The sequence below is a fragment of the Aythya ferina genome, assembly GCF_964211825.1.
Source record: "Aythya ferina genome assembly, chromosome: 2".
Taxonomy (NCBI): Eukaryota; Metazoa; Chordata; class Aves; order Anseriformes; family Anatidae; genus Aythya; species Aythya ferina.
Window position 1 is genome coordinate 1,223,347 of NC_140297.1, and position 23,814 is coordinate 1,247,160.

The 23,814-nt window shown below is 39.1% G+C and overlaps 1 protein-coding gene across 5 annotated transcripts in view; it reads left to right on the top strand.

Annotated features, from left to right (window-relative positions):
- Positions 1-23,814, top strand: part of SMARCC1 (SWI/SNF related BAF chromatin remodeling complex subunit C1) — a gene marked incomplete at its 5' end in the record, with an annotated part of 82,005 nt that overhangs the window by 17,952 nt on the left and 40,239 nt on the right. For all 5 annotated transcript variants that reach the window (XR_014688929.1, XR_014688930.1, XR_014688931.1 and 2 more), the window contains 14 exons: positions 67-136; positions 2,375-2,444; positions 3,450-3,525; positions 5,385-5,510; positions 6,199-6,317; positions 7,615-7,739; positions 8,486-8,545; positions 9,209-9,246; positions 11,672-11,793; positions 15,098-15,169; positions 19,514-19,627; positions 20,381-20,534; positions 20,859-20,972; positions 23,175-23,234. Coding sequence is in view for 2 of the 5 variants with exons in the window: in XM_084507488.1 (XP_084363614.1) it covers positions 67-136; positions 2,375-2,444; positions 3,450-3,525; positions 5,385-5,510; positions 6,199-6,317; positions 7,615-7,739; positions 8,486-8,545; positions 9,209-9,246; positions 11,672-11,793; positions 15,098-15,169; positions 19,514-19,627; positions 20,381-20,534; positions 20,859-20,972; positions 23,175-23,234 (1,320 nt within the window). The remainder of the gene's footprint in view (positions 1-66; positions 137-2,374; positions 2,445-3,449; positions 3,526-5,384; positions 5,511-6,198; positions 6,318-7,614; positions 7,740-8,485; positions 8,546-9,208; positions 9,247-11,671; positions 11,794-15,097; positions 15,170-19,513; positions 19,628-20,380; positions 20,535-20,858; positions 20,973-23,174; positions 23,235-23,814) is intronic.

Here is a 23,814-nt window from a genome sequence, read left to right on the forward strand (position 1 = left end):
TGAGAAATTTGGGGTAGTGTGAAGGTTTCTCATGCAGTGTTGTCTTTCATTTCACTCTTCCCACAGGGAACAGTAACTGAAGAGAAATCAAAGGCTACCCACCACGTTTATCCAAGTCCTACCTCAATGGATGATGGTAAAGATGCTTTCCAATTTTTTAAGTGGAAATAATCTTGCAACTACATTCTGTTAGCACTTACGGGAGACTTCACAGAGGCACAGAATGTTCTTAGCCTGCTCCTGAGAGCTACTTCCAAAACATTTTTAGGATTAACAACTCCAAATCAAATCATTGTGTGTCCTACTTCTGTTACGTATAACACTCACATCTTTAATTGAGGTAACGTTTTCAGGAAAGGGTGCATAACACTGACTACTCCTCAGTGATTGGGTTGGAAACTGAGCTATTAATATTTGTTGAATGCATCATTCAGCATAATACAAAGCAAATGAACGTTTTCTTTGTCCCAAATAACTTAATATGATGAAGGGGACCAAAGCCTATGGGTCTGGAAGAATTGAATCAACTTAGATGAAAAAATGAAGGAATGATAATGGATGTGGGGGGGCTTAAAACTGAAGTTTCCACTGTTTGTTTTTTTTTCCTTCTTGGTGTGTCTGCCCCGTGTGCAAGAATTGTTTGAAATGTTGAGTGAAGCAGCATTAGGAAAACATGAGATGTGTGAAAGGTCGTAGATGCCAAAGTAAAAGGGAGTGAAAACTTTCTGCCGTGTTCCACTCTTCCCAGGCAATAGATTGGGAATGCTGATACGTTATCGTTGCATGTGGTTTGGCAAGGTGGATACAATAACATGTAGACTTGATAGATTTGGGTCGTTGGCTTTATTATAATGCAGTCTGTCTCTATAGGAAATAGGCACCTCAAAAGCAATTAAACAGTTGTATCCTTCAGCGAGCAGCTAAAACAAGCTCTTTTTTTCATCTTAAATACATTTCATTGTCTAGTGGATGATTGTTGTTGAGTCTGAGCTTTGCTATCATTAAGTTTGCTTTTTCTGGCAAGCCCTGGCATCTGATCTCCACTAGATGGAAGTGTTCACTTCCATACTGGAATGGTCACGGATTGTTTGTCCGCTGGTTCTTGGCTTTGTGTGTCCTGTACTTCTGGGAATATTGTGTCTAGCTACAGCTTTGTATTTATTTTTAACCACCTCAGGTTCTTGGAAAAGGGTTGAACACAGTACTTTCTATCTGTCTTGTGGGCAGTGAACATGCAGGTGTGATAGATAGAGCTCTCTTGCAAAGCCTGATTGCAGTAAGGTGAGAAAAAAGCTGTGAATTCAAGCAGGGTAACGCTATACAGGTGCAAATATTCAAGGTTTTTCTCTGGGACATACTTTTCTTTGAGTTGCAGGGGATAGGTCAGATGTGCAGTGTGCAGTTAAAAAAAACAAACAACAAAAAACACCTTAAAATACCAGTCAAACTGAGCGTACACCCTATCACAAGATCAGCAAAGCATTAGTGCTGCTCAGTAAGCCTGTGTTAACACTGATGTGAAAGGAGAAATTTGAAATCAAGTCTCACGGAACTCCTGGAAATGTTTTCTTTAAAGCTGGTTTCATCACCACTCCCCCATCACATCACTCTCTTCCTTCAAAATTTTATTCTGTTCCTGCCGTCTTCTTAAGTATATGTTGAGGGTAGAACTTGGTACTGGAAAGAGGATCTTGTGAAATAAGTGTAAGCCAATAAAAGAAGGTAATGAGGGGATTCAGAAGTCATAAGGATTAAAAAAAGAGGAAAAATTTACCAGCTGATGACAAAGCATTTGCGGATAAGTTTAGTTTTTCCATTTGCACAATGATTTAAAAAAAAAAAAAGTCTTGACAGACTGGAGAATCTCTCTGTTACCCTATTTCTGTTGTCTTTAATTAGTCTTTAGTGAACGTCATTTTGGAGGATTTGCTCTGTCTCATCCCAACCAGACAAAGCACCTGGGAGATGAGATGGGACAAGATGAGCTGACAGTGCTTCTACCTGTCAGCCAGCAACTCCCCTCCCTTCTGTGGAGGAGCAGATGACTGTTTCAAGCCCCACTGGGTCTTAATCATGAGCTTGTTAGGGTATGAATATATATGGCCAGGGCAGGAAATGTAATAATTCGCTGCATTAAAATGATTTTACTCGTGTAACATCTGTCGTATACAAGCAGAGCACGTGAATGTCTATGCATGGCAAAGTTAATGCAGGCAAGTGTATTACTGCTGCAGGTCAGGACACCGTAATTTCATTACAGTAGACTTCATCAGAGAGAATTGCAATGACTTCTCTATGCCTGGCTATGGAAAAGCAGACTGATGTTTGGTGTGCTAAGTCTGAATCTGATGCTAGATCTCTTTCCCCTTTGCAGATGAATGGCTGAGACCTGTGATGAAAAAAGACAAGCAGGTGCTGGTACACTGGGGATTCTTTCCAGACAGGTAAATAAAGGTGGGGGAGGAGAGCACACCCCAAATCTTTCTCAAGTTTGTTAAAGGCAAAGTACTGATTAGAACTTGCAAGTAGGTAAATCCACATCCTCAAACAAGCTGCTCTTTCAGGTTGCTGAATCCTAACTTTCCTGAAATAGGCTACAACTGTGCTCTTGTTCTGCAGAGCAGCAGGCTCAGACCTGTCTTTGACTCTTCCTAAAACATAATCTAAACAGGCACTACTGCATTCCTGTTGTTTTGATTCTGAATGACTGAATGTCACTGTTTCTGTTCCAGAACAAGCAGTGGTTGTCTTACAAGTATAACCACTCAATAATTTAGTATTGTTTTTTTCCAAGAATTGGAAGGATTAATCAGTGGTTTTAACGCTGATCTATGCATACTGATTTATGGTACTGTCAGGTGGGTGAAGTTAGAAAAGGAGTCTAGTCTTCTGCAGAGCCAGTAGGAAGGCTGCAGTTTCCAAAGGGCACAGTAAGCCTTTCCACAAAGTTAGTAAGACTTTAAAGCCAAAAAGGAGAATAGTGTGTGTGTGAAAAGTGGATATAAACAATAGCTAGATCCTACAGCAGGAGGGATTGAAGTAGAGCATGCAGACTTTTCATGTAAGAGTCCAGCATCTCTTGCTTTAAACTCATAAGAACAGAAATGATTTAATTACTGCCAGAGTTCGAATAGGTGACTCAAATTTTATCTGTACCCCTGCATCTGGAGCTGACTTCACTGAGATGGTTTCTAAATTCAAAAAGCTAATAATGTGCATTAGATGCCCTTGACACCTCCCTTTTCAGTGTGCCCTATTCCTGTAGCAGAAACCAGTGATTATTCTTTTGTTTAACTTTCATTGAGTGGAAAATTATTTGCTATTCTATCCCAGCAGTATGATTTGAACATGTCAAAACTGCTGAATAAATATCCCTGCTGGTGATCTTTCTGGATGAGCAGCCCAGGGGACCAATTTTGTTGTTTTTTTTTCCTGACTCTTCTCATTAGCTATGACACTTGGGTTCATGCCAATGAAATAGATGCTGAAATTGAAGATCCTCCAATTCCTGAAAAGCCATGGAAGGTAAGTCTCTCTTAAACAGTTTCTCAAAGTTATTGTATTGATATAGCTCATCCCCAGGTGTTACTGGCTAGATGTTTTAATGCGCTGCTGAGTATCAATGGCTGCATTTCCATATATATGGAAAAACAGCACTATTTCCAGAGCTGTAATGAAAATACCTGAAACATTTCCTTGGTCTGGGAAGGAATGCTGTTGAGAAATTTCTGGGGAGTGAAAAGGGCAAATTAATGCATCTCTGATAATGCCAAAATCACCATGTTTATTTTGGCATGACTTGAGGTGGTTTGTGTTAAAAGTAAATCCTTCCCCTGCTGCTGAAACGCAGCCATCTCTGGGATGAGACTGACTGGGCATGATAGTATTATACAGTATTTAAGGAGGAGGTTGGGGAAAATACTGTATCTTTATTTTTTTTTTTTGAAGAATGTTGTTAGAGGAAGGAATTACTAGTTAGAAACCCCAGGTTATTTCACACCTCTCACTGGGTTTAAAGCATTTTTTGTGTGCAGAAAGTTCATCTGTTCCTGTAAGAATGGAAATGGCCAAAAATATTCGGGCTTAGATTATGTGGGAATTGAGTAGCTTCTTTGTGAGAATTTTGGAGAACTGAAAATCTGAATTTGAATTCTGTGGTCCAAATAAAATCTTGTTGTTCTTCTTGAATTATTATTGCTGTAGTGACAACTTAATTTCCAATAAAATAAAAGCAAAGTAGAACTGTGGTGTGGTTTTAGATCACGTGTGGCCATGGGCTCCCTGGCCCCCTGTTTCGCCTGGCTTGTTTGTCTTGGCTCGGTACTGATGTAGGTACCAGCTTCTGTATGCCCTCAGGACCCTGCAGGGTGCAAGTTTCTTGATTTGACTGAATTTACCAAAAGCCTTGATATTGCTAAAGAATTGTGGTACACGAATGCATGCAGCTGTCCCTAGAGTAAGAGCCAACGTGAACATCTCTGAGAAAACCAGCGGCAGTTTAAAGAATCCTTGAGGGTCTCATCTCATCTTCCTTCATGGCAAGATTCACTCTAATGGGAGCTCTGCTCTTTGCTGATGTCACAGGGAGGAAAAAGATCTTTCTGATTTAGTTCATTGCAAGAGGACAATACAAAGCAATTGCAATCAAACAGTAGTAAATACTCCTTTATTGTCCTATTATTGGACTTCTTTTATACATAATGTGGAATGTTGTTCTGTATCTGTGCTCCTGTGCTGCTGATCTGAATAGCAGAGTTAGGAAAGGGCAGCTCAGGTCAGAAGGTAATTTGGTCTCTTCAAACACTACTTATTCCTAGTTGTTCCTCAGAAATAAATGGCACATACTATGCTTTTTGTGTATAAATCCACTGAAGCTCAATTTATTTTCATTGTTCAGCTATGTGATGTGAACTAGAACTTATTTGAAGATGGTATTTTAAGTCAAGATAGTCAATGTTTTCTTTTCAAGATATGGCCAACTCTGCCTATTTTTTTTGTCTCCATTGTGGCACATTATATCTGCTAAGGTGATCTGTGTTGTACTTGGAGGATTTTGATGGTAATTTTTGGCATCAAAAACATACTATTTCTGGGACACTTAATATAGAGCAATTGTCCAGCTGTGAGAACTGACCTCGCTCTTCAGATGACTTAAAAATGACTGAGGAACAGACAAGGCATTAAGTAGGCTTGGAGGCATGTTCATCCTTTATTGCATTGCCTCAGAATTGTTATTGTGTGTAAAACTCAGATGTCTGTAACTTGAGACCCTAAACAAAACTGCAGGTATTCCCTTTGTACTATTAGGTCTGCTGTGGAGTTAACTTTTAAAAAAAAAAAAAAAAAAAAAAATCAACACGTCAATATATTGTTTTGTTCTTTAGGTTCATGCCAAGTGGATTTTGGACACAGATATATTCAATGAATGGATGAATGAAGAGGATTATGAGGTAGACGAGAACAGGAAATCAGTGAGTTTTCGGCAGAGAATCTCCATGAAAAATGAAGAGGTAGGTGGTTCTCTGCTTATGAGTGACCTGTTGAAAAAATTAATATTCCTTCTCTATGCAAAAGTTGCTAAAATTCAACCTGTTTGAACAGATTCAGGTACCTATGATAATACAATTTAGTTTAATTTTCGTCTGACGTTTCTTCTGTTACATCTTTTCAGAACTGTGTGTCCTTTTGATTTTTTTTAATTTTTTTTTTTTACCCCCATCCCCCTTGCTGAGGATGGTAAGAGATCAGACCCACTTTGTACTTTCTCTTAACCGAAACCAGGGAGTGCATTGAACAGTGTCATTTGATTTCCAAATTTTCCAATTTTTGTATCCCTCCTGATGCAGGAAGTTAGGACTCGAAAACATGCCCGTTTAACCTTGAGGCCAGGCTGCTCGCTGGGAAATCTTTCCTGATGGATAGAGTATATTGAACACATCAGAAATTAGCTGTTGAATCTTGCTCATATAGCACAGTTCTTACATAGATAGTTACTGTGGTATCTGGGGGATGGCTATAAAAAAGTTAAGGTTTTCCACAATGTCAGATGTGTATTTGGAAAGTATGGAGCTGAATATGGTGCTTGTTATACTACTACTTTTAGCTCCTTTGTTATAAGATGTATTAAGGAAGAGTAGCCTACAGCGTTTCAATAACTGTAGTATTTGGGATGAGCTAATACCTTCATTTCTCTAACAGCCTGTACGTAGTCCAGAGAGGAGAGACAGGAAAGCAGCAGCAAGTACAAGGAAGAGAAAGCATTCTCCTTCTCCACCCCCCACTCCTGTGGAGTCAAGAAAAAAGACAGGGAAGAAAGGGTAAGTATCTAATTCCTGGAAGCTGAGGCTAATTTTCTTGAAGATACACTTATGGGAAGATCTGTCCTCTGTCACTTTTCACACCTTAGATAATAGTAGAATAATTATTTCTGCAATAGATTAGTGTGATTTTGCTAGTGGAATACATATAATTTCCCTGCTCCTCTGTAGAAATGTATTGCCTGCAGGTGGAGGAGAATCTAGTGCAAGTCATGATATTACCTGTTCCTCAGTGACAAGGTTCAGTGCTGTATTGGGAGTAGAACTTGCCAAATGAAAGTTACTCAGCTGCTTCTAAAATAAACCACTTCTGGTAGTGAAAGTAAATAGTACATGTATGCGTTTTGAAGCAGAGGCACACAAATTGCTGCATTTAACTGAGAAGTTTTTAATCTACATAGCCAGGTGTCTTAAAGTCCACTTCTCAAATGTCGCTTTACTGGAGTAGCACTTGTTGATTGCAGCTGGCCTACAGATTGGTGTTTTTTTGTTTCTTATCCCCTCGGTACTCATTCAACCTTTAAATAAAGGTCAAGATTATATGCATATAACAGCTTATCACTTATGGGGTTTGTGCATGGTATGGAGGAGAATACTTAAGTCCTTAAAAATTCAAGTCTTGCTTAGTGGTCTTGTGGGGCTCTGGGAGGAGAAAAAAAAAAAAAAAGGGACTGGAAATTTATCATCTGAGATGAGAAAGAATTAGCTTATTATGACTTTTCTGTTCCTAATGTTAAGTCTGAGTTAAATCCTGTAAGAAGAAGCTTAGGTGATTCTGGCTTTGTTTCCAAAAAGACTTTCTCTCTACACAGAATTGATCATAAAATACATTTTTTGTTAAAATGAGGCAGTGTGCCTTGAAATGGTCTGTCACATCCTCTGTTCTATGCAGCAGATGCCTTTATTGCAACTTTAAAAAGGAAAAATGTATGCGAACCACTACTGCCTTGAATCTCACTAGTATGCAAGTGTTTCCAACGTGCTGGAGACAGTTTGGGGTTGGAATTAAGAATTTATACAGTGGTGTTCTACAGTCTTGAAGCAAGATCATTAGTTATTTGAAACCAAGAGGTACTTCTGGGTGAGAATCTGATTACATTGCGAAATTGAACTTGATAGTGTCCTTTCAAATGTTATTTTATTTTAGCAATATGGAGGGACTAGTTTTTGTTAACTCCACAAGCACCAATGTTTTCACAAAAATATGTTAACCCAATCCTTTAATCCTGCTACCTAGTGAAGAATAATGTCTAGGTGAAAACGTCTGATGGTTGTAGCTGTATATGATCTCTTTTAGACAAGCAGCCTTATATGGGAAAAGGAGAGGGCAGAAAGAAGAAGATGAGCAAGAAGATCTTACAAAGGACATGGAGGATCCCACACCGGTACCTAATATAGAAGAAGTGGTACTTCCCAAAAATGGTAAAATATGCATAAACTGGATTCTTTGAATGTTAAAAGAATTGCTTACACTGTATAGAGAAAATAAATGTGTTATCAAATCTTTGGAATACTTTGTGGCCATGGGGCCAGGTAGCCTGTGCTCATCCAAGCTGATCTAGACAAGGATCTGAATGTGACTTCCAAGAAAGGCAACGAATTCACCTTCTTCAGGCTTCTTGAAATACATTTATGACAGTCCACTTGAATGTTTAGTTTGGCTATTTTAGGTTTGCTCTTGCCCAGTATACTGAGTTCATGTGTCAGGGCATGAAGTTTTCTAGATTAAAAGAATTCTCATCAAGTTAGTGGAAACTCTAGTAACAAGCCTGATGCAAGGGAAAAGTGTTGATTTATGCAGTAAGTATAGGTCAGGAATAGGTTAGCTTAGCCAGTCCTTAACACCAAGACATTTTGGGTGTCACATAGTTTGGCGTTCATCTGGTTTGAATTTGCATGTAAGAATCGTTCCGTGCTGTGCAGGTGGGAAGAGCACAGTACAGTGACTGCCTCGATAGATGCTGCATTGTGTTCAGATGGGAAATTAGAGAGGAGCCAAATAAATGGTCTGTTGTTCTCCAACGACACTGACCAGATGAACTCTTCTGAACTGCAAAAACATGACCAACAAAATGGTTTATTGATGAGATAGTGAAAACATGTTAAACTTTGATAATTGTATCTTGTCTGATGATTACTCATTGGGATTTCGATCTTTCTTTTTGCAGTGAACCCAAAGAAAGACAGTGAAAACACACCTGTGAAAGGAGGAACAGTAGCGGACCTCGGTAAAACAAATGCAAAAAGACACATGAGTGCACACACACCCCTTTTAGGAGTAAAGTCGTGCCTGTGGGCAACAGAATAAATATTTTTAACTCTCAATTTTAAAAAGAATCTATAATTCTACTCTTCTATTGAACTAATTAATTTTTCATATGTATTCCAGCTGGAATGTACTTACTGTTTCCCTTTTTAAGGCTTTTTCCTTGTAGGCATTGTTTGTTTCTTCTGAAAGTGACATATGAGCTCTTTTTGGTATATTTTTTTTCTTATTGCGTGGATTAGGCATTAGGGTGAATCACAGGTTCCCTGAGCTTTGCTAGTCCTTCGGCATAAGAGAGAAACTAGTGTCCCATATCCTATTATACAAGGCTACATCTAGGGCAGTGGGCCAGGCAGTAATTAATTATGGGTTCCTAAGTGTGGAAAAACTCTAATTATCCTTCCTCTGTATTTCTGCTCGTATGTGTTCCTTTGTCTGGGATCATTGGGTGCCTGCATATGGATGAGATTGTCTTAATGATGTGTGGTCCACTCTGCTTTTCTTCTCACTTCCTTCCCAAAACAAATGAAGCAGTCTTTCCAATTAAGCAATTGCATGGCTAGAAAGGATTCTGAGTAGTCAGGTGCATTTTATTAGTTTAATTCCTGATACTTTTACCTTTCAGATGAACAGGATGAGGAGACAGTGGCAACTGGAGGAAAGGTAATAGCAGTCATTTCATACTGAATTTGGTAGAAACTGAGATCTGCATCTTCAGAAATTTACCCCTGTAATGTTTCTCAAGTGATATATGAAATCAAATTGGTTGCTGGTGGGCATGTTGGTTTGCTATTATAAAAATCCTATGAATAGCGTGAGATTACTTTGTATTTATGAATCTAAGATTTTAGAAATGAGTAACAAAAACAGGTATAAAGTATTTTTAAAGAAACTGTTTTCAGATTCAGGTTTCTCAAAGGCTGTGCTTTTTCTTTAGGTTTCAGGACTAAATCTAAACCCTAAATACGTTTTCTGATCATTTTTAATGGATTTGCCTGTGTAGTGTCTGTATCTAATTGCGTTGTTGGTATGCCAGGCACTATTCTTAACAGCTTGCTGAGTAAGATGCCTGTCTGATCAGGCAGGTAAGAAAAAGATCACATCTGTGTTAGTTCATACGTTGCAGGCCTGCTGACACAGATGAACGTGTCCTTAGTTACACATTAAGAAAATCTGACTTTCTCTTCATACTGATGTATTTCCAATCTTATTGTATTTCATTATAAATATCCAATATATATCTGTTTTACAGAAGTGCTTAAAAATACTTTTTCCAAGTTTTAAATTGGGGAAAAAAGACCACTCTAGATAAGAAAAATGCTGTTTAGCTAGTAAGCAACCTTTCTTATAGGTTTTAGGCTCTGGTATCACGCTAAGGAACAGTGGGTTTAAGTATCTTGGTATATATACACATGGACACGTTGCCAAAATTCTTAGGTGAGCAGTGTGTTTCAAGCTAGGGACACCATCTTGAAAAGACAGCAGGCTTTTCCAGTATGAGAAATACTCTTCTTTTTTTTTTTTTTTTTTTTTTTTTTTGGTGGTGCACTTTCTCCACCCCTCCATGTAGAATGACCCCTAACTGTGGAACTCGTGCTGCAAGTGTTCTTTCCCTGTCAAGTTGGAAGAGGCTTGCTTTTATGATCTATCCTAAATGTTATGTTTTTTAGTGTTGTGTTTTTTTTTTTTTTTTCTTCATGGTTTTTCTCTTTACTGAATGTGTTTTTGGAGGAGAAGGATATTGAAGTTCTGGAGATGAAGAGAGGATTAGCAGAAAGGACTAGCAGGTTTCTTTTCAGAACAGCCAATGTCAGGTCCAATATCAGGTCACTAAACAGATTCAGAAGGATGCCTTGTTGTCTCTGGAGGAATTTAATTGCCTCAAAAGATGCAACATGGTGGTCTTAAAATCTTGCTTTAGGGACTTGATTGTTTTTAACAGCTTTTTCTGTTTCTTTGAAATCTGACTGGCTTGGTAATTCAGATAAAGAAAATCATTAAAAATTGAATTGCCTGTGGTAAGGTACGGAGCTCAACTATCAGTTGTTCTTTGTTAGAAATGCACAAGAAAAGTGATCTAGTGAAAGCCTTAAATTGCCTCTGCATACAATAATCTGTGCTGATGTCCTATGTAGTCTTAACTTTCTGATGGGCAAGCAGTGATTTCTTTAACCTGTTAACGCATGTGACCCATTATCAGCACTTCATGCCTCCTTGTTAGAGCATCTCCTATTAACTTTATTACCAACAGCCTTCCTAAAGAAACCTCTGCCCCCTCGTTCTCGCATCTGGGATCTATTAGTCTAAGTTCTAGCAGGAAAGGTTTGTCCATCTCCTGTAACAAACACAGGATGTTTATATTCTGTGCCAGAGTTTTCATGGCATGGTTACAGTTTGAACTTAGTATTTCTTCTTCACAACAGAGAAGTATCCAAGACCAGCTTTATGATCGATTAATGTGAGTTTATCCAAGCAAAAATGTAGGGTAATGAGATGCAGTTTTGCAGACGTGAAATTATTACCACTGACAAGTGTTTCCCAGTAAAACTAGGAGAAGTAATGAATCTGGTTTCTTTTAATGTTCTTGTGAGAAAGTTCATAGGAAAGAGTGGCAAAAAATAAGTCATCTTTACAAATAATAAAAATTATTGCAGCGTCAGTATCTGGAGATGGCAGCAAGAGCAAGGCTGACAACTTGCAAAATTCTCTGGATTTGTGCTGTATTTATGTCTCATTGCAGTATACTGCAGTATTGAAATGCAAAGACATGTTCTCCTATAGTTAGACTTTAAATTTTATAGACAAGACTTGAAGCATGATCTAGCTGTATTGCCAAGTATGTTCGTAAGGTTTGACAACTGTCCCTGTAAAAGCTTTTTAGTGGCTTTATGCTTCCTTTATTTTTTTTATGAAAGCTGATTGTTTCTTGTCCCTGAGGCTTTCCTCACTGACAAGAGATTGCATCAAAAATTTTATGCTGCAGAGGATTGGAAAGCATTTGTTACAGGCTAACTCTGCTGCCTGAGAGTTCTTAGGTATCTTCTGTTGTTTGCAATGTGTTAACCAGTGCATTCCCTCTGTGATACAGGAAGATGAAGACCCTAACAAAGGCGATCAAAGTCGGTCAATTGATCCAGGTGAAGATAACGTCACAGAACAGACCAACCACATCATTATTCCAAGCTATGCATCTTGGTTTGACTATAACTGGTAAGAAAGTCATTTGGTACCGGGCACGTAGAGTTTTGAAGGTGGTTTCTCGTAAGTCATAAGAGATGAAAGATTTTACTTCCTTTTGGGTCTAATTCCCGTGTATAGGTACATCTTTCCCACCCATAAATTTTCCCAATATGACTTATGTCAGTTTTGGGGAATTGGGAGTGAGGAAGAGGATTTCAGATAGCATAGATATTCAGTCTACCGTATCAGCATTTTTTGTTTTGCATTGATTTTTCATGGGAGAATTAATTCCTTTTTTCTTCCCTACTTTCCTGATACTTGTATGAGGATAAGTCCTCAATTGTGCAGGGAGGTCAGGTGTTCCATTTCAAGATCCTCTTTGGAGACATAGGTTTGTGACTTGATATGACCACTTAACTTGCTAGGATAACGCTGATTTTCTCTGTATACTGAGTTTTTTGTGGTGTGGGAATGAAAGGAATGAAAGTCTCTCTACAAGTTAAAACTCTTAGTTAGGTTTTTGTTTTTAATAAAAAGTTATTTTGGAAACAGGATAAGGAATGGATGTCTGGGAAAGCTGTTCTTTGAGCATGTGTTCCTTTGTAGCTCTAGGAATCAAGGCAGTGTTTGGACTGGAACCCAAAGAGAAATACTGGGACACTTGAGTACAAGGATTCACGTCTTTGGTTCAATTTTCAGCTCTGGCAAACTTTATTACATGGAATCAGTTGCTTGGATGATGTCTGTGCTAGTAGCTTGAGTTGACCTAAATCCTCCTAAACAGAACCATCCATTTTCTCAGTCCCCTTGCTCTCCCACTTGGAGATGGTCCTGGAAGCAGAAAAAACAAGGAACGCAGCCTGAGTTTATAGGTGCTCCAGCTGCTTTTGAGCAGAGAAGCTCAAGGTGTACGTACAGCTCTGTCATGTGTGCAGAGTGAAATGCTGCGTAGCTTGAGCTAATTGAGGTGTACTTTAACCCGAGGTAGGTATGTCTATAGTCTCTGTGCTCAATTCCCTTTTATGATATGAAGGTACAGTAATACTTCCCTACTGGGAAAATTATGTCAATGGTGACATTTTGTGAGCTGACTCTTCTGTTATTGTACAGGTGCCCTCTGGGAGCAGTTGGTTAAAACCTCCTTGGGGTGTATTTGTAGTAGCTGTGAGGGTGTTCCTGAGAGCTAAAGCAGCCTGTGAAGCACAGCTCAGAGACTAATGCAGCATTTCTAAAGAAACAGAATGAACTTCTCACTGGCTCAGATGTAGCCGTGCTGACCTTATAAAAGGCAACCTCAAAACATCTCTGTGACAGGAAGAGTAGGTATCCATAAGGTAGCAAGATGTGAAAAAAGCTTTGATTTTTTGCATCCTAGTGCTCCAGAAACAATCTGCACATTAAGCTGATTCGGCTTTGAGGCTGAAATAGCAGCACAATTTTGGGACTGACATTTTGGTGTCCCTGAGCACTTCTTTCATCTGGAGAAAGGTTTCTGTAGTCCTGGGGATGTAGAGAGCATATACTTACTGCTGTGCGGCCTCAGACTTCAGGTGTAACTGCTGTTGTGATGCCAGAAAGATACTTCTTGTCTCATGTGAATATATAAACTACTGTCTGCAGCCCTCCCAAATTGCAAATATTTCTTTGTGTCCAGTTGCAACAAATTTGAAGCAAGATGAGAAATAATTCTAATGTGCCTCTCTTAAAATCTATTATAAACTGCTGTTTTAGCATAGTCATTACTAAAATTAATTTTCTAGTAAACAGAGAAACTTTTTGATGCTCAATTCATTTTCAGTGTAATCGTTTATGCTATGGGTGATTTCATTGCAAGAACCAAATAATTTGCTTGCTACTAAAATCTAAACAGTTTATCAGTTAATCTTCCTCTTTAAGTTAATGTTCTTTGCAGGAATGACAAGAATGAGCAGTGTCAGTATTGAAGGCCAACTGCAGGTTTGGCCAAAAGCTGAGAAGATAGGAGAGAAGATCATGTATTAAAAAATAATTGTACTTCCTTTAAAAGTAACTACTCTTAAAGGACAATTTGTTCTCCAGATTTTAATTTGAATGATGTGCCATTGTATGAAGTTACCCTCAAGTTATTTTAACAAGTCCTGCATCTCTGATACTTTATAAAATATTTTTGAATCTTGAAGCTCTTTCCTCCTTTAGTACTAGGTGTATTAAATCTAATATCCCTTATAGAATTTGCATATTAAAAATTAAAAACAGTGGAGTAATTGAGGTCCATGTAGTCTGGCTTTTACTCACATTGGAATTTTGCTTTGCAGTCAAAACCTTCTTATAGATTAATATATGCCATGGATTACCCCAAATGTTCTTGTTAATTATTTGTTGGTAGACCTCCACAGGTGCAATGACCCTTCAGGACTCAATTTCCTTGTTTATGTTAAAAATAGATCAATCCTATCTTTTATTTAGGGAATATGAGAATAAGTTGATGAACAAGTTGATTTTATAAGTTTTTACTGTGCTATTTACATTGTCAGGCTTGTAGTACATGCAGAATGGAAAATTCTAATAAAAGAATATTTACATTTTACCTGTAACAGCTACACAAGGGGAAAAAAATGCTCTGTCAAATAACTAGAGCTGAATTAGCTGTGATTCTTACATTAGTCCACTCTTACATGCTGCATAGCACCTCGTGTATCGTTAGTTTTGCTGTTCCATACGTGGTCAGATTTATCTCCATATTTCTTCTTGGAGTCCAAAGGGGAAGAATTATTTTTAAGAAAGTGTTAAGTTGCTCCAAATAGCCGTGGTTTGGATTTTAGTTTCCTAATTGACCAGGGAGGTGCTGGCAGTGCTCTTGAAGCCAGTCAGTCTCCTGTCTGACTTGTGAGCAGCAGTAATTTCTGTAGATAAGTTTTGGGGTTGGGTTCAAAGCATGCACTTACACTCCCGTCTTCTAAGTATATACCATAAAAGCGTGGTTTATTTGAGGAATTTTTGGTTTCTTGGGTGAATGCTAGTGGTAATTCGTTTAGAGAGTGGAAAGATGCCTCCATTGGAAGGCAGAACTTGTGAATGTGCAGATGAAAATGGGCTGCTGCTCAGTCTTCTCTTCAGAGTTTGTTTATGGTGGCACTGAGTACATAGTTTTGCTTCAAATCAGTGACTGAATGTTGTGATGCCTTTTTAATACGGTTTTGCTTAATTCAAAGGCTCGTGCTAGAATACTGAGGTTTCTAAAAAACTAAGTGTTTTCCTTCTCATAAATGTGCTCTCAAGATAGTCATTTGAAGGTGTGTAGAGTACTCTAAGATTATTTACGATTTGGCATTCGAATTGTGTATTTTTGTTACAGTATTCATGTGATTGAGCGTCGCGCTCTTCCTGAATTCTTCAACGGAAAAAACAAGTCCAAGACTCCAGAAATGTAAGTAAAATGTGAATATAGGCGTGTGAGAGTTCTGCAAGATACAGGAGCCTTTTGTGTCATGAATCCTTCAGTGACTTGCTCTTGTACATGTGTTAAACAGATACTGTCTGTCAGTGCATAAAAGAAGGAAAGAGCACTGCACAACTACTACTTGTAGTTTGATAACGTCTGTGCATTACTGTAGTAGTAGAGGTAAAACTTTCATTATCAATGCAATAGTTATTAGTAGTTATCCAGGAAAAAAATCAAGCTAGTTTTGCAAAAGTAATATCGGAACAAGCTCCTGGACTTTTTTTTTTGTGGTACAGGACATATCTTCCAGAGACATGTTAAAAAAAATAAATCCTGGTACCGTAGAACCTTAATGATCCTCCTGTTTTTCTTGCTCTCTTTTCATGACACACTGTGTTTTTGAGACTTGAGAGTTTTGTGTTTAAGCACGGATGACAAGGTTTATTATAGGATGCTGTGTCAGACTGTGGAATGGATTTTCCACAGTTATCTGTGTTGATTTCATGGTTCCTTGAGCAGGTGATGGGTAATTCTGAAAGAACAGGTGAAGGTTGGAAAGTGAATATTAGGTAGTCTGATTAAAATCAGAGAGCTGGAGTTGTGCAGTACAGGAAGAAAAGCATTTGTTTATAGCTGTTCCAAACCCTTTAGTGACTTTTTAATTCTGATTGTGCCTCTTAAATGTAGGCAGAGTACTCTGGGTTGAATTTAGATCCAGTTTGACCCTATCTCATTGCCTTTTGGGGTCTGGTATCTGCAGCAGAACTTAAGTGTTCTTAATTTGAAATTATACAAACAGTTACTTATAAAGAGCTTTCAAGAAGTTTTAAAATAAATCACAATTGAATGCTGTCCTGAAATGTTGTAGGTCTTTCCAGACATCAAATTATTAATTTCTCCTTTGATTTAGTGAAGAGACAAGATAGATAAGCTGGTGATTTTGCATCAATTGCTTATTTTGGAAATCTACTGTAAATCTTATTATGTGTGTTAGTAAAGGAACATCTTCCCTTCCTTGAGAATTTTCTGTTACAGCAGTAAACGTAGTTATTCAGAGCAGCCCTGAAAGGTGATTGATTAAAGGGAGATTGTTCAAAAGCTTTATGTTGACTATGTACTTGTTTTTCTTAAAACAATTATCCTAAAACCTGAGAGTTCACAAAAAATCACAGTGAACACCACTGTATGCTCGTTGACTTGAGCAATAGAACCAGGCTAGTTAAATTTACTTTATCATGGTAGCAAATCTCGGTTCAGTTGCAAAGCAGCTTTTGGGGATTTAAAAAGCATTTTCTCGTGAACTGTGAAATAAAGTATTTGAGGGGTCTTCTCAGTATGTTGTAACCTGTGCAAAACTGTGCATTTTTCATACATAATTCTCCAAACGAGCTTCTCTTAGTGCAAATGATAGTGTTAATATCATCCTGTGCTGTTCTTCCAACAGGTAAACCAAACAGGCTTCAGAAAGTGGTGTTGTAGCTGAATCTCTTCTCAGGCATGGCTGGTATTTTGCAAGGGTTCTGATCTGATTTTGAGGTAGAAAAGATAAATTAACCTTTTCAGACTGGAAGACCTCTGACAGTAGCTGCCAAATGCCCAGAGGAGGTCACGGAGAGGATGGAGCCAGGCCTGTTAGTGGGACAGCAGGAAAAAAAATAAACTGAATCCCATCAAGTTTGAGGTTGATACCAAGGGAACTTCTTGAACTCTGAGCGAAATGAAGCATTGGGATAGGGGCCTGGAGAAGTTGTGCAGTGTTCTTTCTCAAATGTTTCCTGGCTTACAAGGCCCTAATTAACCCAGTCTGGATTCAGTGTTGGGTAGGAGGTTGGCCTAGAGACCTTCTGAGGTCTCTTGTACCCTGACTGATTTTTGAGTCTCTGCTCTTCGCTTCCAACTTCTCTGTGTTTGAGTTTTGGAGGTAATTCTGTGTCCATAGCAATTCCAAAATGTATTTGATACTAACTCTGCTCCAAGTTGTACTATTCAGTGTATTTTTCTTTGAGGGCTTCTAGTGCTTCGTGTTTAAGGCTGCAAACAGGCAGAGTTGTAAAAACACCTTTCAAGGGTTCTCAGCCTTGTTCCTCAAGTTCCAGGTTTGGATAGTTAGTGGATAACTTTCCAGTAGCTGCAGCCAAAACCACAGCAATGGGTACCAGGTTGTGGCCCCCGTAAGTGAGGCCACCCAGTAACTGCCTGTTCCTCCTGGGCTGTTGGTTTGTCTGGAGAAAGCTTGGGGACAAACATGAAGAAACGTTGCAAATCAGGGACTCCCTTCACCCAGTCCTGTTATAATCCTGGGGATGTATTTTTGTCCCCGTGTAGGGATTGCAGGAGTAGCACGTGGTCTTGGCACTGTGTTTTGTAATAGAATAAACATCCTTCTGCATGGAAATGTCTTGCCTACAGCTCTGTTTCCAGGCCAAACAAAATACCGTGTCTCAAGAGCTCACACAGGTTCCTTCTTGTGACAGTAGGGCCTGGGGCCTGGTTTCTGTCTGGAAAGGGTTTTAACTAAATACTAGTTGACTTTTCTTTCTTGCTGTTGACAAGTTATAGCCGATGGGGCATGTCACTCTTGAAAACAGATTCCCTTCAGGATAAACTTCAGGGATATTTCTGTCTTAGGCTTTTCTTTCTCCACCTAGTAATGTGACCTTATTATTAAGCTATTAAACTTGTTTCTGCAGCCAAGAGCACTTTAAGGTAGCCTTTCTCCAAGCAGGTGGCAACCCAGTTCTCTCCAGGAACATTCAGAAATCTTCCCAAATATTCCTCTATGGAAGAAGCTCCCTTTTGTTTCTTGCCTACCACAACAACATTCAACACCTGGTCCCATGGTGGTTTTCCAGCAAGTTCTATATATAACTTTAGAATGGAGGATGTGGGATTTTGGCAGGAATGGGTCCCTGCAGCATCTGTCTGCTTATGTCTTGCCTGTGAAAGACACTGGTGTTCATCCTCTGCATGATTTATGTTCTCGAGTATTGAGTGCTGGCTGCATTCAAGATGTTAAATTTTTAATAGGGGGAGGTAGAAATTGTCCATTTATAATACACCGTCTTGAACAGATCTTTGCTTAGGGTCCTTGCCTCTGTCTGTTGGCAGGTTTGGTTTTGTTCAATCTAAAGAACAGGGCGAGCAGTAACTTTATGGTAGGTTTTGTTCTGAACAGCTTGTATTAGGAAGCATTGGTACATTCCAGAAACTTATGAAAAAAGATCGACCAGTAGTGTGTACAGAGCAGGAAATGGGCTGAACCCCAAAAATTGCTTACTTGGACTGTTGTGCACTGAAGTATGGGAGTCCCATGGGAGTAGCTTCTTCAGCTGTTCCCAGCTCAGTGCGTGGGGAGTGCTGTGCTGGCTTCTGGATTCTTTCCCTTTGCTTTTCAGAGATTTTGTCTTCTCCATTTGGTTCTCTAACTTTTTCCTTGTTGGTATTTCAATGTGTAAAAAGTCTTCATATAGAAACAGTAGTGTTCCATCCAGCATACAACTTCGTTTTTTCTGTGCAGCTTTTTTCCTTCCAGGCTCACAGAGAGGACCAGCTAGGATTATTTATCCTGTTTCTATGCCAGGACCAGGCCCTGTTAATGTTTTTTTGCAGCTTGCAGTCTGTTGAGCAAATACTCGGTTAGTGACCAAGTTATAGCTGTAGTCAGAGTCCTTTGGAGTGGGGCAAGAAGGACGACCTGTATTTGGCCTCTTTCCACCAAGGATTCTGTGTCTGTCTTCTCAAAACTTGGAGCCAAAATGGAGTGGGTATACGACCAACTGTATATCCCTGATCTCTGCAAGTATTGTGTTTGTAGTAGAGCAGAAGCAAAGGTGTAAAAAGAAGGTGTTAGCTTTCCTCTTCATAATGTTAGTGCTAGAAGAGCAGATGTATCAAGGAGTTAACCCATCTTTTACCTTCTGACATACCTGGTTCTAGACTTAATACTACTGCTTTTGGTTGCAATGCTTTGAGTACTCAACAGCTACTAGGTAACAGTTTGAGCTGTTCAATTTTGAGTTTTACTTGCCCACAACTCTTTGTGTGATTGAGATTTAAGTGTGCTTTGTGCTGCTAATAGTTACAGAGAAAATCCAGAATGAAACATCTGGAAGAGATGGATGGACTGTATTCAGTATATAAAACATAAATTCTGCTTGCATATTTTGATACTGATTTCACCTTACTACACTTCATCAAAAAAAAAAACTATCTGGAGGTGTTTGCTTGTCAGTAATAAACGTGTTTGGAGAAGGTGAATCCTAAAATACATACTCTAAGCTTTGTTAGACACTGATGTACAATATGAACTATGTACCCATTGTCTTCCAGATACCTCGCTTACCGCAACTTCATGATTGACACCTATCGCTTAAACCCTCAGGAGTATTTGACCAGCACTGCCTGCAGAAGGAATCTGACTGGAGATGTGTGTGCTGTCATGAGGTAAAAAGCCAAACAAACAAAACAAAAATAACCATGGATCATTCAGCCATTGCTTTCACTTTAACAAAAAGAAATAGAAATGCTCCAGTATGACAGGATAGGTGTGGGAAATAGCCATTGGGCTGCTGATTAGCAGACTGTTCCATGATTTTATGGTAACCAGAATGTTATGCTATCCTTTATTTATAATATTTTGTGTGCTGAACCATGCCTACAAAGTTTGGATCTTAACTTGTAATATTTAGGTTCTACTGTTCAGTACGGTGTGTGGAGTTCTTTTCAGACTTCCTCATTTTGCAGTTAAATTTTGTTGGTTGTATATGTTTCACCAGTCTTAAGTTTTGAGGTACAGCAGTGTCCTAGAGTCTGGAACTTTCTAAAAGTAGATCCAGTGAAGTACAGCTACAGATAGATGAGGGAATCAAACCAAGGGCTGTGTAGCCCTCACATGGATATTCCATCTGCACATGGCTCCATGCATGCAGCCCTGTCTCTGCTTTGCCATTGTCTTTCTTGATTTCCTGTTATCTCAAACCAAAATGTCATGCTTTGTTTTAGCTAACACACTGAAGTGATACTCTCAAGTCTGCACAAAGCTCGTATGTAATATGCATTGGTCATTGTGATTAGTGGAGGATTTTAGGAGATTATGGACCAGCTTGATCCCAAACCAAAGCTGCTTCCTTCGCTGTCTCCTTTCTACATAACCAAAATGGCTTTGTTAAGATTTTAATTTGTCCTGTTGTCTCATAGAGTACATGCTTTTCTGGAGCAGTGGGGTCTCATCAACTACCAGGTGGATCCAGAAAGTCGTCCCATGGCAATGGGCCCTCCTCCTACTCCTCACTTCAACGTGCTCGCTGATACGCCCTCCGGCCTGATGCCTCTCCACATCCGCACTCCCCAGGTGAGCCCCATGGGTGGCACAAACTGTTTTTGCCTTACATATGGGAAATTTATAGCTCTAGCCAGTGTCTTGGAACATCTTAATAGAATAATGTATGCGTGTTTTGCTGAAATGTTCTCCATCTAGGTTTGGGGCTTCAAGTAGTCAGATTCTCCATAGTCACGCCTGCTAGTGTTGTGTGTAAGTGATACTGTGTAAAGACATCTCTATAGGTCACATTCAGTTTTTTTGTTCGTTTTTGTTCTGCTTAACGTTGGTCTGAAAACCTTGAATAGCTTTCAGTTCCTGACCCTCTGACCTGTCTTTTGTTCTGTTTGTTTGCAGGTTCCAGCTGCTCAGCAGATGCTGAGTTTTCCTGAGAAAAACAAAGAGAAACCTACTGATCTACAGAACTTTGGACTTCGCACAGATATTTACTCAAAAAAGACTTTAGCAAAGGCAAGTCTGTTTGGTTTTGTTTTTTTTTCCCCGTGGCTTCTATTAAGCATTCTTCATTAATTGTCCTCTACTAGATGACAGTGAAATGCCTTATGTTACTCTTTATATTCCTTTTTTAGGTTTCTTCCTTCTCAGTGTAGGATGTTAGCATGCCTCACTCACAGTTGTATTGGATACCCAGTTTTGTAGAAGTGAAAATCGTGTGCCTATCGCAAGCTAGTCAGTTCTGTCAGTCTCCAGACACTGAACTCATGTTACGTTTTTTGGATGTTTTACTTGAATGCTTCAGAATCAACAAACTTACAAATAATTCAATACTGAAATCAAAATCTTTCAGCAGCATCTTTAACTGTCCTGTTTTCCAAGTCTGAGCAAGGTTTTCCAGACTAAGAGCTAGAAAGCCATTTAGTGACAAAAGGTGTCACAAAACCATTGCAGGGGACTTTTTAGCACTGTCATTGCAACGTACTGTATAATTAGTTAAGTTCTGAGATGCTATTGCAGTGATGCTGCTGATTCCATAACCTATTGACTTTAACTCCTGCTGGTGTCTGATGCTTGCGTGGGTACTTGATAGTGCTTGAAGCTACTGGAGGAATATGAGCTTACTACTTTAGCATAGCCTTCAGTCTGGAAGGTCTGCAGTGTTATGCTGATTACTGCCTCTCTCGGGCTGATGTCAGGCTAATTCTGTGTCAATGGTTTCTGTAAGTACAATGATTATTGTGCTAAGAGATCACAAGAAAACTATATTAAATTGGAGGGAGAAAAAGACACTACAACAGCACACAATGTTTTTAGAGATCAGCATTTTTTTTTTATAGAGCCTGATTCCACATCACATTTTATGGAGTGACACATTCTTTTAATTTAGAGAGAAATATTTACAAAGTTCATAAACCTTTCAGTAATTCTAGACTTTGGTTCTGTTTGCAAGCATCTGTAATAAATTTGAGCACACTTACTTGCAGAAGCTGATTTCCCTTTTTGCTTTGCGTGTTTGTGGCAACTGCACTTGTGGCCATTCATACCAGCCTGCTTGAGAACTGACCAGTAGCTCGATAGCTCACTTTGCTTAGTATTTCCTGTGGGCTAATGATGTTTTTGAAATGCATGTTGAGATAGGATAGATTTATGTACCCCTTTTCCTTCGGGTGTGGTTTCATACAGAGACATCCAATCTAGATAACTTTGTTTTATAAGCAGTTGACAATATGATTTTGTCTTTATTTGATGTGTATAGATTAGGGTTACTGTAATAGTGGAAAAGTTTTCACCAAGAGTTTTGTAGCTTCTAGGAAATTTGAGAAGTTAACCCCAGGGTGCAAATTTGGGAGAAGTAACGATTGGAGCAAGTGATTGCTAAATATGCAGATTATCTTGCTACTACGACTGCTGTCTTTTCGGATAGCTCATCTCATTATCTGTTAAGATCTTTTTTCTCTTTACGGAGTTACTGCTTTTAGATAGCTGAATGGTATGTGTTGTTTTTTCTTTTGTTTTTGGACCAACCTGTGCTTTTACACTTACCAGTCTGCCTTGGAAGTATACCAGAGGTTTGAGAGGTGCTGAAGATTGGTTGACATAACCCCTACTCTGTTGAGAAATGTGCCCTTTAAGCTGACAGTAGCCCAGTTGTGCCTGAATCGAGTAATTCTATCTCCCTGACTGCCAGCAGCATCCATCTTCTGCACAGCAGCTGATGAGGGGCAGTTAGATACCGTGCTCTATCTGTTAGCTGCTGCTCTTCTTTGGTGTGAATTGTAGAATGCTCTGTGTAAACTGCTCTGTTCTTGACTTAATTTCACTGGCCAAAGTCAAACTGACTGAAAGTTGACTGTCATCAACTTTCCTGAGGGTTTTTATTATATAGAACATCATCTTTTCAGTTGGCTGAATTTGCATGCAAGGATAGGTGTGAGCCAGGAGAAAAACGTACCAAATCTGTACCCCCCCCCCAACCTCCCCAAAACGTGAGGTAAAGCATTTCCCAGCATGTTTTAGCTATGTTAGGTTAACTTGTGGACTGAAATTGTGTATTAGATAACTAGGCAGTGGTGAGCTGTAGAAGGAATGTTGTAACAGGTAGGTGCTTTAGGTATCGAGTGGATCAAATAACAAAAGATTCTTCCCCCTTTTTTTTTTTTTTTAAATTCTGTGCAAAGAAACACATTTCACTTTTTTTTCTTCTGTCTTTTGTAGAGTAAAGGTGCAAGTGCTGGAAGAGAATGGACAGAACAAGAGACGTTGCTGCTATTAGAAGTAAGTTTGTGACTGGGAAGGAATTCTTACATAACTGGAGGAGGAGTGTGGTTGAGTATCTGTGTACAAGGCTGCCGGTCTGTCTCTTGTGACTGTGGCTTCTGAACTGATGGTAAAAGGTTACAGCTCTCCCTCGAAACCCTCTCTTTATTTGACCATCATTGCTACAAGAATGCAACTACTAAAAAGAGATGGTAGTAACATCTGTGTACTCAAGGGACTTCATGAACTTTAAGGTTCAGTTCTATTGAACTCGTATCTGCAACCCAGAAAGTAAGCATTTGGGAATGTGTGCATAAACTCAAGAACAGATCTTGCAACACAGAGAGGTCTTCTCAAGAATTGCACGAGATAACTGGAGTCACGTTGGTACCCTGAAAAATAGGTCAAAGAACGGTTGGCACACTAGATCAGGTCTTTGTCTCCAGATTGCTTAGTCTGAAGCTGTTGAATACGATAATTGAATCTTGAATTTCTCTTGAATTTCCTACCTGGGAAGAAAACCATCACACAAGGTGTACTGCATAAGTACGTTCTGATCTTTCCTACTGCTGTCAGGGCAATGTGGTTTTTCATAGTG